At 40.9% G+C, this 13,697-nt stretch overlaps 1 protein-coding gene across 1 annotated transcript in view; it reads right to left on the bottom strand.

Annotated features, from left to right (window-relative positions):
• The window catches only part of UMODL1 (uromodulin like 1), a 64,576-nt gene extending 51,529 nt beyond the window's left edge, over positions 1-13,047 (bottom strand). The window contains exons 1-3 of the mRNA XM_065421813.1: positions 13,007-13,047; positions 10,537-10,757; positions 5,788-6,030 (exon numbers count right to left, since the gene is read on the bottom strand). Of these exons, the coding sequence (XP_065277885.1) occupies positions 5,788-6,030; positions 10,537-10,757; positions 13,007-13,047 (505 nt within the window). The remainder of the gene's footprint in view (positions 1-5,787; positions 6,031-10,536; positions 10,758-13,006) is intronic.
• Positions 13,048-13,697: the final 650 nt, after the last annotated feature.

Below are 13,697 nucleotides of genomic sequence, written 5' to 3'. Positions count from 1 at the left end.
TGCCAGGTCAACCTTCCTGCTCTATCCAGTGCTTTCAGTGACACCCCACTCCAATCCTCCAAGAAGCATGGAGGAGAAAGCTGCCTGATGCAAATCCAGAGGACAAGAGCCAGACCAGGGTGGAAGGAGAAGGTTAGATAAGGAGCCGTGGGGGGAAACTAGGACTGGAGTTTTGAGGAGGGCGGGAAGGGAACTGGGGCCTGAGGACGGGGAATGGTTCTGGCTGAGCAAGGAGATGGGAACTGGGAGCCAGGGAGGTGGAAGTCTGCTGCAATCTTAAAAATCAGAAAGGTTGCCTGTGCAATCTTAATGCGGCCCCTTTGGGCCTATTTATCTATTATGATACAGTCTTTAATTACATGATCATATAATATTTTTCCACGGGACTCCTGCCTCAGTCAGTACACAGAGTGGATAGTGCTCACTCACTTAATGAGCAGCTGTTCAGTATTTTCTTCTACCGTCATTGTTCAATGTGTGGCTTATTTACTGCACACTATTTACACTGCTCTGAAGACAGAACTATTGATTTCCTCAGGGGCTTTTCTATGGCGCTCATTACTATAGCATGAGTGCATCACAAATATTAATTAATTTACTTTTGCAACACCCTTGTGAGGTGGGTGGGATATTAATATCCCCATTTTACAAATGGGAAACTTAAATCAAAGAGAGATTAAGGTCAAAAGTATCCACTACTTTTGGGTGCCCAATTTAAGAGGCCTAGGACCTGATTTTTCAGAGTATGTAGCATTACACAGCACTTCTTATGTTCAAAGCGCAGCTCCCATTGACTACAGTTGCAGTTGTAAGTATTCAGCTCTTCTGTAAATCAGATCCCAGGGTCTCTAGTCAAGCACCCAGAAAATAAGCAACACACTATCAGTGACCACCTTTGAAAAGTCTGGCTTAAGTGGCTTGCTCAGCATCTCATGGGAACTCTGCAGCACAGGAAGGGATAGAATCCAATTCTTCAGGGCAACATTCAACTGCTTGAACCATGAAACTATCCTTTCTTTTCCCACAGTCCCTTGCCTCGTTCACTACACACCTTCCAACTTCTATAATGACAAATAAAGCAGAAGTCCCATAGACGACAAAAACAACAAGGAGTTTGTGGGGATGGTGGGACAGAAAGAGAGTCTACAAGAAAGATGGACTACAAGCTGTCAGGAACAGTATTCCTGATGAGGCCACAGCAAGCCTGGTGGCTGAGCTTTGTGAGTTTGTCCTCACCCACAACCACTTCAGATTTGGGGACAACTTATACCTTCAAGTCAGTGGCACTGCTATGGGTACCCACATGGCCCCACAGTATGCCAACATTTTTATGGCTGACTTAGAACAACGCTTCCTCAGCTCTCGTCCCCTAGTGCCCCTCCTCTACTTGCGCTACATTGATGACATCTTCATCATATGGACCCACGGAAAGGAGGCCCTTGAAGAATTCCACCTGGAGTTCAACAATTTCCACCCCACCATCAACCTCAGCCTGGACCAGTCCACACAAGAGATCCACTTCCTGGACACTACAGTGCAAATAAGTGATGGCCACATAAACACCACCCTATACCGTAAACCTACTGACCGCTATACGTACCTACATGCCTCCAGCTTCCATCCAAGACACATCACACGATCCATTGTCTACAGCCAAGCCCTAAGATACAACCGAATTTGCTCCAACCCCTCAGACAGAGACAAACACCTACAAGATCTTTATCAAGCATTCGTAAAACTACAATACCCACCTGGGGAAGTGAGGAAACAGATTGACAGAGCAAGACGGGTACCCAGAAATCACCTACTACAGGACAGGCCCAACAAGGACAATAACAGAACACCACTGGCCATCACATACAGCCCCCAGCTAAAACCTCTCCAGCGCATTATCTACGACCCATCCTGGAAAATGATCCCTCACTCTCACAGACCTTGGGAGGCAGGCCAGTCCTCGCTTACGGACAACCCCCCAACCTGAAGCAAATACTCACCAGCAACTACACACCACACCACAGAAACACCAACCCAGGAACCAATCCCTGTAGCAAACCTCGTTGCCTACTCTGTCCCCATATCTACTCTGGCGACACCATCAGAGGACCTAACCATATCAGCCACACCATCAAGGGCTCATTCACCTGCACATCCACTAATGTTATATATGCCATCATGTGCCAGCAATGCCCCTCTGCCATGTACATTGGCCAAACCGGACAGGCCCTCCGCAAAAGAATAAATGGACACAAATCGGTCATCAGGAATGGTAACATACATAAGCCAGTAAGTGAACACTTCAATCTCCCTGGTCATTCTATTACAGATTTAAAAGTCACTATCATTGAACAAAAAAACTTCAGAAACAGATTTCAAAGAGAAACAGCAGAACTAAAATTCATTTGCAAATTCAACACCACTACCCTGGGCTTGAATAGGGACTGGGAGTGGCTGGCTCATTACAGAAGCAGCTTTTCCTCTCCTGGAATTGACACCTCCACATCTATTATTGGGAGTGGACTACATCCACCCTGATTGAATTGACCCTGTCAACACTGGTTCTCCACTTGCGAAGTAACTCCCTGCTCTCCATGTGTCAGTATATAATGACTGCATCTGTAATTTTCGCTCTATGCATCCGAAGAAGTGAGGTTTTTACTCACGAAAGCTTATGCCCAAATAAATCTGTTAGTCTTTAAGGTGGCACCAGACTCCTTGTTGTTTTTGTAGATACAGACTAGCACGGCTACCCCCTGATACTTGACACCATAGACGACAGTTTATTTTACTACACAACTCTGATTCCTCCCCAGAGCTGGTCCATCTTGTGTACTAAATGAGGCAGGAGTCCTGCGGAAAAAATAGTAAGTGATCATGTAATTAAAGACTGTTTTATAACTCATACCCACCAGGGAGCCAAACATAGATTGCACAGGCAAGTTTCATTCTGGCATTTCCTAACTTCTGAGTTCTTGACTTTGCCACCGTATTAATGTTCTTTTAACATCTTTTCTTGGGTGTATAATATTGTCACAAGGGTACAATTAACATTAGAAGGAGCTACTGAAGAAATTAAACTAGTCATGTACTCTTAACCCCACCCTCCACCCAAATGTTAAACAGAGAAAGCCTCTAGGCCTGCCTTCCCAGGCAAAGGGTTTTGATTGCTTCTAAAAAGTAAAGATGGGAAAATGGCCGGGAATAGGTTTCACGCCAAGGCTAAGCACATAGAGAAAGCCACTGTGGATAACATCAGGGGGAAAAACAATAGTCCAATGGCATGCAGTGCAGTAATTCCAGCAGTTCCAAATGTCCTCCTTTCATCATTTATTTAAGACTTTGTCTAGACAGTGCATTACCATTCATAGAACTTATGACTAATGCCCTGAAAAGCAAAGTAAGATGCCTGAATATTCTAATGCCAGAAAACATCTAGAAATTATGCAAATTTGTTATCTGTTTAAAATACTCCCAAATTAACTTTAAAAAGAATAGTCAAAATTAAAGCATGCCATAAGTAAACATTTCTAGAGTATAGGTGTGCTAATTAATGGCGTGGTGCTAATTAAAGGTTAGTTTGAGAATTGTATGGCTAACCAGTGCAGGCATTTTCCATATATTTTAATATTGGTTTTGTTTTTAAAATTAAGTATATCATGGTAGACGTTGTTTGCACTAACACTGCTGCATCTGAACTGTTCATTAAAGAAGCTTTTTGTTTTAAAAATATACATCAATTGCACAAGATATTTTTCAAAAGAGACTAGCGATTTTGGGTGCCTAAATTTTTGAATGTCCAACTGAGGCTCTTTAAAAGGGCCTGATTTTCAGAAATGTGCATCCATCCCAAAACAGAGGCACCCAAAAATCACTAGTCACTTTTCAAACTCTTGGCCAAAATTGATTTTTGTTGGTTTGTGCTATATAAATAAATATCAACTATCCTTGACTGCTACTCCACCTTGCCATTATTTGGTTAATTTTTTACACTGTAGAAGTGGTTCTTGAAGGAGGGATTTGATCTACAGTAGTTTTCCACCAACCTGAAGTTACTGCCTGGAAATTTTGTATAACCAACAGTAGTTTTCCACCAGCCTGAAGATACTGTCTGGAAATATTGCAGTCTGTGGCCAAATTCTGCATTGATTTACACCCTGTGCAAAACACTGAAGTCAACAGAATTGCATGAAGGAATAAGTCAGGGCAGAATTTGTGTCTCACTATGCTTTTTTTCCCTTAGTTTATTTTGAGAAAAAGATGGGTTAACAAAAACAGACACCACTTTTATGTTCCAGTCATTTCCACTGAAATCTTATATTGCCAAAGAGTGATTTAATAAGCAATAAATGATCAACAACTTGCATAATGTATGATGTTATGGGATGGATTTTCAAATGCACCTAAGTGACATGAGACATAACGGCTTGTATACACAAGAAAGTAGATAATGTTTTCACCCCTCAGCTCATAGAGAGCCGAGAAGCGAACCTGAATCGTCTTTTAAACCAATATAATTAAACCAGTGTAAAAGGCTGTGTGGACACATTTCAGTATTAAAGTGGCTTATTTCAGTTTAATTAACTAAAAGTCAATTAGGAACAGGTTAATTAAACTGAAATAAGCCACTTTTATCACCAAACTTAGTGCCCATACAAACTTTTGCACTGGTTTAACTATATAGGAAAGTCACACCTTAAGTTATACCAGTTCTTTCTTGTGTCTTCAAAGTCCCACTGAAAGTCAGTGGTACTTGTGCTCTCAAGTCACGGAGATATGTCTACACTGCAGCTGGGAGCATGCCTTCTAGCCCGGCTAGACAGACACGCTCTCTCTCTTTGATCTAGCATGTTAAAGATAGCAGTGTGGACGTTGTGGCAGAGGCATCGGTTTGGGCTAGCCACCTGAGTAAAAGCCCACCCAGACACCTGGGTCCGCACTCAGGGAGCTAGCCCATGCTGCAAAGTCTGCACTGCTACTTTTAGCACACTGACTCAAGCCCTGCTAGTGCACATCTGTCTTCCCGAGCTGGGAGGCCGCAATGTAGACATACCCTTAAGTACTTTTGAAAATCCCACCCACTGTCTCTAAGGAACTCAGTGGATCTGTAACCTTTGGGAGCTTTTTAAAATGTGGATTTATTGTTGACAACAAGCAGCCTTGTGCAAAATGTTCAACGTGGTCTGCCGGCAGGTGAAACTTATCAGATTGGGAGTTTTGTTATAAACCAGAAAGTCAGATCAGATTCAATGAAAGGTTCACTGCATTTTCCAACTTTTCAAGCAAACCTGGGACAACTTGTGGATTCGTGAAGAAGTCATGACATCAGGCAGCCATTGCGTAAGTTTTCCTTTGAATTTTTAGGTTCATTTGAACTCAAATTCAAAGCACAACTTGAAGATGGCTGTGAAGTGCCATGGCTCCAAACTCAAGCAAATATTAAAATAAGTCCTTGTGAAATTAAATCGGCGTGTTTCCAGCAGTCCTAACTGATAGCCCTGTAAAATGAAGTCATCCACAGAACAGGTATAGCACCAGGCAATGACTGGGCAAGCTACTTCACACTGCTCTACTAATGTGCATCCACCCTGACACATACAAAGACAAGCTGTAGGGGTGGCAAAGTAATGCGTTTCCAAAATGGATATTTTGAACCAAATTTACCAATGACCTATGCCAACTCAGCAGTTTCAATGGACTGACACCAGCAGTGAACTTGGCCTTTTGAGTCAAAATCTACAGTGAATCACCTAACAAAAGGAATATTTATTTAAATAATTATTTAATACTTACATAAAGTGCAATAGAACCCAACTTGTTCATACTCTTCACAGCAATCTGTAAAATTCATAATCTCAGGGACTTCAACGATGCGATACTGAGTTTTATAAGACGTCTTAGGACAAACCATCCATGGAATCCATCCTCCACAAGAAGTGTGTTTCTCATATGACTTTTGGTAGGCAACCATTTTAGACACCGTTTTAGTCATGCTATAGTTGCACAGATGGTAGCCTAGCAAGGAGAGGCCTTTTTCTAAAAAAATTTTTAAAAAAATCAGGGTTAATTGCTAGCACTACAGAATGAGTTTCCTTCAATGTTTAGATGTAAACTGGGCTATGATCTAGGAAAAAAAGCCATTTAATGAATGATTAATTCTCAGAAAGGCCATTATTAGGAAGAATGTTACTGGAGAAAGTGGACAGATGAAGTTTGCTGATGGCAATTAGTAGTGGGAGTTGTTTTGGTTAGTAAAAACTATGCAGTTTGTGAGAAGCTCCAGATAAACATAAATGCCTTGAGAGATTGGGCAGCACAATGGCAATATAGCTTGGATAAATTTTATGGACATTAACAAAATTAGTCTAAAATTCACATGTGAGCTAAGGGACTCAGAACTTCTATGATTTTCTGAGGAAAAAAACAGAGTTCATAGTGTCTGGAAACATAGAAATCAGAGGTGGGAGAAGCTCATTAGGTTTTTTATTTTTCCTCTTGTGTGCTTCATCCCATCTTATTTTCAATGCCTCAACAACATCCTTTGATAGACTATACTAGAAGACAAGAGCATAGTGACCCCACAACATTTGGAGACATCTTTCCGCTGACAAGCATTCCCAGAAGACCATGTCACTGGACTTTCTGTTTTACCCTTCTAATTTTTTAGTGGATCATCATCAGTGTAAATCCTATGGATCAGACCTCAGCTGTTATAAATTTGCACAGCTCCACTGATTTCAGTGAAGCTATGCCAATTTATACCGAGGCCTAAAATCTGATCCTATATCTTTTGAGACCTGAAATCAGTTTAGATGAGGTTAGATTTAACCGGGGTAAAATGGCCTCCATAAAGGCATGTGTTAAGTTAAGCCTCAAATCTCTGCTGCTTAGGCCCTGGCCTTGATCTTAGCAGTCATCTTCAAAATCTTAAACAGGCCTGCTGTAGAAGGAAAGCAACAGAGGTGAGCTAGCACGGATTAGTGGGAGGTTGCTGATGAATTGCATTGGATGAGGGATCCACAAAACGAAAGACAAGTTTTCCTTAATAACACAACCCAAAATTTGCTGACAATCAGAGGGACAGATAACTTGAGAGAGAAGTGTTTTGTTTTTATGCTGTCTCAAGTAAAGGCTTAGTGGTGATGCTTGGCTAAAGTCTTTGTTATATTAAAGAAGAAGTTATGAAGGATACAATGGTAATATGTGTCAGTGTATTACACATTATTTTATAAAAGAGAATCATTTCAGTCCTCAATCCTGAAAAACCCTTATGAATGTGCTTACCTTTACACACGCAATGGGACTACTCATGTGAGTAAAGTTCTGCACATTCAGAAATGCTGGCAGGATCAGGGCTTTCCTGAGGATGGAATTGGTATCTATAGTATTTTCAGCAGATTTATTTCAGATTATGAGAAAACCATTTTAAACATTCAAATACTTCATTTGATAATAAAAACAACTGACTTATCTGAAAAGTTTAATAGGTGAATCCCAATCACATGCACCAAAATGAAAGTATCAAGAGGGAGCATTAAAAAAAAGGTAGTCTAGCAAGTCAAATGAAATATAGTATTTAATTAGAGTAAAATTGTAAGTAATTTTATTTAGGGTTGTGTGATAGACAACATGATTTCCTCTTGAGATTTTATAAAAATGGGAGGGGTGAGGTTTGGAAATGTGAAAAGACTAATCAGATAAACACATCTATATTGGTATAACTTTACACACAGAAAAAGATAGAAGGGGCTTTTAATAAGTTAAATGTGAAGTGGATACAGAAATCAAAGTGTGGTGGGACTACATCTTTCAGGGCTCTCGGAGAACTGTGGGCAGCCAAACAGAGAGAATGAAGCAAGAGAAGCATGTAATCAAAATATGTACAGTACAAATGATTCAAAGATGACAAAAAATATAGATAAACTAATTCAGTGTAAAAATTTTAGATGCTGGTCCTTATACATCACATTTTCAAACACACATGCCCCCCAAAAAACATGCTCACCACATTTGTAAGCAAACGGTGTCCTGTATTTGTGCGCACATAAATGTGTAATTGAAAATTTGGTGGGTTCATTTTTAAGAGGTCTCTTTGGAAAGTTGGAACCCAGGGCCAGACCCTCAGCTAGTTTAAGTCAGTGTATTTTCACAGAATTCAATGGAGCTCCATTGACTTACATCTGTGGAAGATCTGGCCACAGACCACTTGTGTGATTGTGAGCAATTCATTTAATCTCTCTCTCTCTCTGCCTCAGTTCTCCAGCTATAAAACAGGGATAATGCTACCTGACTGGGGTGCTGTGAGCATAAATTAATTATAGCATTCAGATTTTACGGGGATGGAGGGGGCCATACATATAGATAGACAGAGTCTGCTCCTGGGTTTCACAGATCAAAATTGTGATATTCAAGAATTGCAGTGTTACAATTTAAAATGTTAGGATTGTGTGGGCTGTTCTGCATGCCCCCAGCCACCCCCATCGCCACGACAACAGTGCTCAGATCCCACTGCAATGAGTGTGGTATAAGAACCTGAACAGAATAGCACAATGAGATAAGAGGAAGGTTAAAGATACATATCCTCACATCCAGAGCTGAAAAGACAGTCTAAAGATATCATCACAAATCTAAAGCTTCCAGGGCAACCGAAACCAGCTTGGGATTTGTAGCAACATTCAACATATATACTGATATGAAATCTAGAAAGTAAAATGGTACAGATGTGTGAAAACCAAGTGTAAGTATATAATTTAAAAGCACTGATGTCAGGCCAGATATATGCAATTCAATTTTATGGCTATTTCACTAGGCACGGGATGAAACTGCCAGAGCCAAGAAAGCAGGTTTGAGGGATTCCCATGAGAGTGTAGAAAGATGCACTTCTAAAGAGACTGAACCAAAGCTAACAGAAGCAAGCACAGTTCCAGCTTCTCCTTCTCTGAAGCTAGTTCAGGCCCACAGTGCAGTCTTATTTAAAATAAGGCTTGTTACTATGAGAGCTCGGTTCTCTGGGGACAGCAGTTTCTCCTGAGCACTGTGGCTTAGCACAATTTGGTCTGTTCAGCAAATTGGCATTCTCTGCTCATTAGCTCCCAATCAGCAGGAATTAAAGTGTACTGGACGTGTTTCCACCAACTCACATTTGAAATTACTAGCAAAGCAGATAATCATCTGAAGTTACTTCTGTTACATTAGGTCTGTCATCTTTGAGCATTTCAGCTTTCATTTTAGCAATCTCAAGCATGGGCAGGCAAAGTACAAAGCTATTATACTAAAGCAACAATAACAAAAGCACCTATGTGACTATTTTATTATAAGAGGTGAGCTGCGTTGGTTATTCAATATTCAGCTCAGACTCTGAATTAGGAATAGACTGTGTTTTGATTTCAAGGTCAAGACCAAATCAGGCTTGGTATATGGGATCATTGTCAAATTTACCAGTGACAAAAACTTCTGAGCTCTTCATGCTAGATTTTCATCCCAAATTACGGAAATCTCACAAGATCAACTGCTGTCATGTTGGGCTGAAATTTGCAAGAATGCTTGAGATCTAAATCCAAACATGAACCAGAGACAAAGTCCTTAATTGCTTTGATGTGACCTACAATTAAACCCAAGGGGGTGGGTCCTCATCCAGGGGATTCAAATAACTGCTCTGTCTCCAAAATTTGAAAAGATTTGAATTAAAGGTTCTGTTTTCTAGGCTCTCATATCTGAAAACCTCAAACATTTTTTTGAAGCAAGCACAAAAAGATCTCTGTATCTTCTGCCTTTCCCCCTTCTGTAGGGGGATTATTTAAAAATGTGATTTTTGGTAGCGTTATTGAGAAAAATCCATGTTTAAGTAGAGTGACCAGACAGCAAGTGTGAAAAATCGGGATGGGGGTGGTGGGTAATAGGAGCCTCTATAAGAAAAAGCCCCAAATAGTGGGACTGTCCCTATAAAATCAGGACATCTGGTCACCCTATGTTTAAGAAATAGGTTATATATTTTGGCTGAGAATTTCAAAGCCACCGAGGCAATTTTTAAAAAATACAACAACAGAACCCCAGCCAAAAATTAAAAGCTGTTCAAATCTAAATAAATAATGAATTAGTCTAGAAATTAAGAGTAAACTAGGAATTAAAACTGGTGCTCCAAAGCCAGAAATTTGCATGGTTATTTGGCTGGATTATTCCCATTCATAGCCAATAACTGAATGTGAGAGTTAAAGATGTGCTATCTACACTCTTGCCTTTGCCACCTCATACATCTCTAGAAGTTTGCTAGTTTTAATTTGTAGATACTCCTCAAGACAAGGAAAAGGATTTTTCATCAAAATCGGCACATGACTGAGTATAAAGCTGCAGTTTGAGCCTCTCTTTTCTGGCAAAAGGGAAATGACAGGTTTTTTTAATTGGGGGATTATTATGTGGTCAATGAGACACAGCTGGGTTTCTGGAGAGCAGAAACAATCACTGGTTCATTTAGCATAAAGAGACATCTCATCATATCCAAACTAAAATACCCAACATTTCTCAGCTGCGTTGTGTATTACTCACCTGTGAAGACATTTCCTTTCCCTTGCCCTGTGGCTGTCCAGAGAATGAAGAAAGAAATAACAGTGATCCTGGTCATTGTACCAGCAAAGATTGGCATCGTTCTTCTTATTTCTTTTTTCTCACAGAACAAAAACTCAGTTGTTATTGCATCCAGATTTTTGGAATAAGGAACAATTTTCCTCTGTTTTTCTCCTTTGCAAATGGGTGATGACAACTGGCTTCTGAACAAAGAGAAAATCCAATGGGTATTTCACCTGTGTAGTCTCATTAATGCTTTCCCCATGGAACCCTTGCATCTCAATTACCGAGCCTACCAGTGCACAGCTTGAACCATCCAATGTAGTCATTTACAAAACAAGATGTTAGAAAAACTGCTGCACTGGTCCGCATCTATCCTTCTGAGCACTAATCCCCTTTTGTGCCTTGAACATCAGACAGACAGGAACGATATTTCACACAGTTGACTGTACCTCAGCATTCATTTTAAACCCAATTTTGACTCTGGCCAAATCAGAGCTGATGTTATATTATAGTTCACACCTGAAAATTATTGGCCTCAGAAATTCTACCTCTTGAAGTCAAAGTTATTAAAAATAACTGTATATGTTAAAATAATGCTTCCCTCCTAACTTTAAGCTTCCTCACTGGCTGCTTTAGTGCCTCTCTCATTTTGTTGTGACCGCACTGTCACCCATGTTGCTGCCCGAATGAGAGCTAGAATAGGGCTGGGCAGCGATAGGGCAGGATCAGATTGTATATAAGCAAATTCGGGCATCCAGAACCCCTTTCTTTTCACTATCTAAAACAGGAATATAAATTTGCAAAGACAAATGGATCCACACTGTTCAAACACAATGTGCAAGCATAGAAATTGTTCTCTTTTATTGAAAAACAAAGAAACAAAACAAAAAAAACCCCCACAAATCCTCACTAATGAAATGTTATAACTGAGATTTCAGAATGAAGCCTGGAAAGTTAGTTATGGTTATGATATGCCTACATCACACAAATATATTAATACATAAATACAGTAGAACACCAGAGTTACAAACACCAGAGTTACCAACTGACCGGTCAACCACACCCCTCATTTGGAACCAGAAGTACATAATCAGGCAGCAGCAGAGGGGGAAAAAAGCAAATGCAGTACAGTACTGTATAAACTACAAAAAAAATAAAGGGAAAGTTTTAAAAAAAGCCTTGACAAGGTAAAGAAACTGTTTCTATGCTTGTTTCATTTAAATTAAGATGGTTAAAAGCAGCATTTTTCATCTGCATAGTAAGTTTCAAAGCTGCATTAAGTCAATGTTCAGTTAACTATTTAAAGAACAACCATAACGTTTTGTTCAGCGTTATGAACATTTCAGAGCTCCGAACAACCTCCATTCCCAAGGTGTTCGTAACTCGGAGGTTCTACTGTAATGCCATATAGCAATAGTACCAATTACTACCAGTGCTTAAGAGAACCAGGTAAAGTTTCTTTGGTGACCACAACTGTGAATTTTCCAATATGTGTGTTTTTAAATCTCAGCCACAACAATGCAACCATACATCTTTGAACAATTACCTTGTTAGACCCCTCAAGTTAAATCGGTGTAGGCCTCCAGGGAACACGCAGAGGCAATGAGTGATTCAATAAGTAGTTTCTGAGTCAGTACTGAGCCAGAGCTCCAGCATAGTATTGAGGACACCTAGCTGCTGTTGGTGCTACCCATCTGTTTTGATGCATGAGATTTAAAAACTTAGACCAGGCTGGGGAAAAAATTCTCTAGAAAATTGAGACAAAAATGAAAAAAAAAATCATTTTCATCTAAACTTCCCACTGAAAATTTTGTTTTTTAGTGGAAACTCAAATATAAAAAAAAATTCAGCCAAAAAAAAAATCTTTTGAGTTGGAAAGACTCATGGGAGTTGTAGTTTGGGTGCCTCATGCTCCCATTCTTCTCTGTAGGCCAGGATCCCTAGTTGGACAACACCTCCCATGATGCACTATGGTATCTCCTCTTACAGAGGGGAGGCAGTGCATTATGAGAGTCCCTCAGCACCATACATCATGGTAGTCTGGCCAGGAAGCTCAGCCCAGCCGAGCCCACAGAGGAGAAAGAGGACATGAAGCAACTGAACTACAACTTCCATTAGGCATAATTTCCAAATAGAAATATTTTGGGATTCGGGTGTTCATTTTTTCACTAAAAAGCCAACATTTCCTGCTGAAAGTAGATTCTTCGTGAAAAAAATTGTTTTGCCAAAAGCTCAATTTTCTGTCAAAAAAATGTTGACAGAAAATTTTTAACTAACCCTAATAAAACTTAAGTCCTGACTTATGGTCATTAAAAACTCCATAGTACTTTTGGAAGAACAGAGAATGTTCTGCAATGTCCTGGAAAGATTCAAATGTAGGTAATTACATTCTGCCAACCTATATTTCCACTGAAGTTTCAAGTACATGTGGTATTCCTCACTTACTAACCTAGATTGTTGTATAGCAGGGGTCTCAAAGTCCCGGCCCATGGGCCATCTGCGGCCCGAGAACCTCCCCACTGTGGCCTGCAGAAACTTTTAATTAAGTTCTTTCATCCGGCCCTCATGGCTGCTGGCTGAGGGGCAGCGGGGGAGCGGGCAGGAGAGAGTCACATGCCCCTCCCCCCAACGTTGTTCCATCCTGCTGCTCCTGGGACCCTCCCAGGGGTTGCACTCAGCAACATGTCATTCACCTCGGGCAGCTCAGCTCCCTGCAAGCGGTTCCCTATCCCTGCTGTTGCTGGTGGAGCCGCGGAGGAGAGACCCAGGCAGCCATGCTGCCAGCTGTCTGCTGCAGGCAGCGCCCCCCGCAGCTCCCATTGGCTAGGGGAGAGGGACAGAGATATCATCACTAGTTGCTGGGCAGAGTCAGCCATGGAGGCAGCATCATTAATTGCTGGGCAGAGTCAGCATCACTAGTCATCGGGTAGAGTCAGCAGGGGTGGCATGAGACCAAGGGAGTGAGGGAAAAGGGTGGGAAACGGGCTGGGAGGTGGCGTGAACACCATCTTCAGTGACATTATTGGCCCGCTGGGAGGATTTGAGGACTGACACTGGCCCTAAGGTAAATTGAGTTTGAGACCCCTGTTGTATAGTGTTGCTTTAAAACAGCCACAGTATTCCAGAGTTGGCTGCGTAAC

The sequence above is a fragment of the Emys orbicularis genome, chromosome 1 (genome assembly GCF_028017835.1).
Source record: "Emys orbicularis isolate rEmyOrb1 chromosome 1, rEmyOrb1.hap1, whole genome shotgun sequence".
NCBI classification, from domain to species: Eukaryota; Metazoa; Chordata; order Testudines; family Emydidae; genus Emys; species Emys orbicularis.
This window is presented reverse-complemented; position numbering and strand designations above follow the sequence as displayed.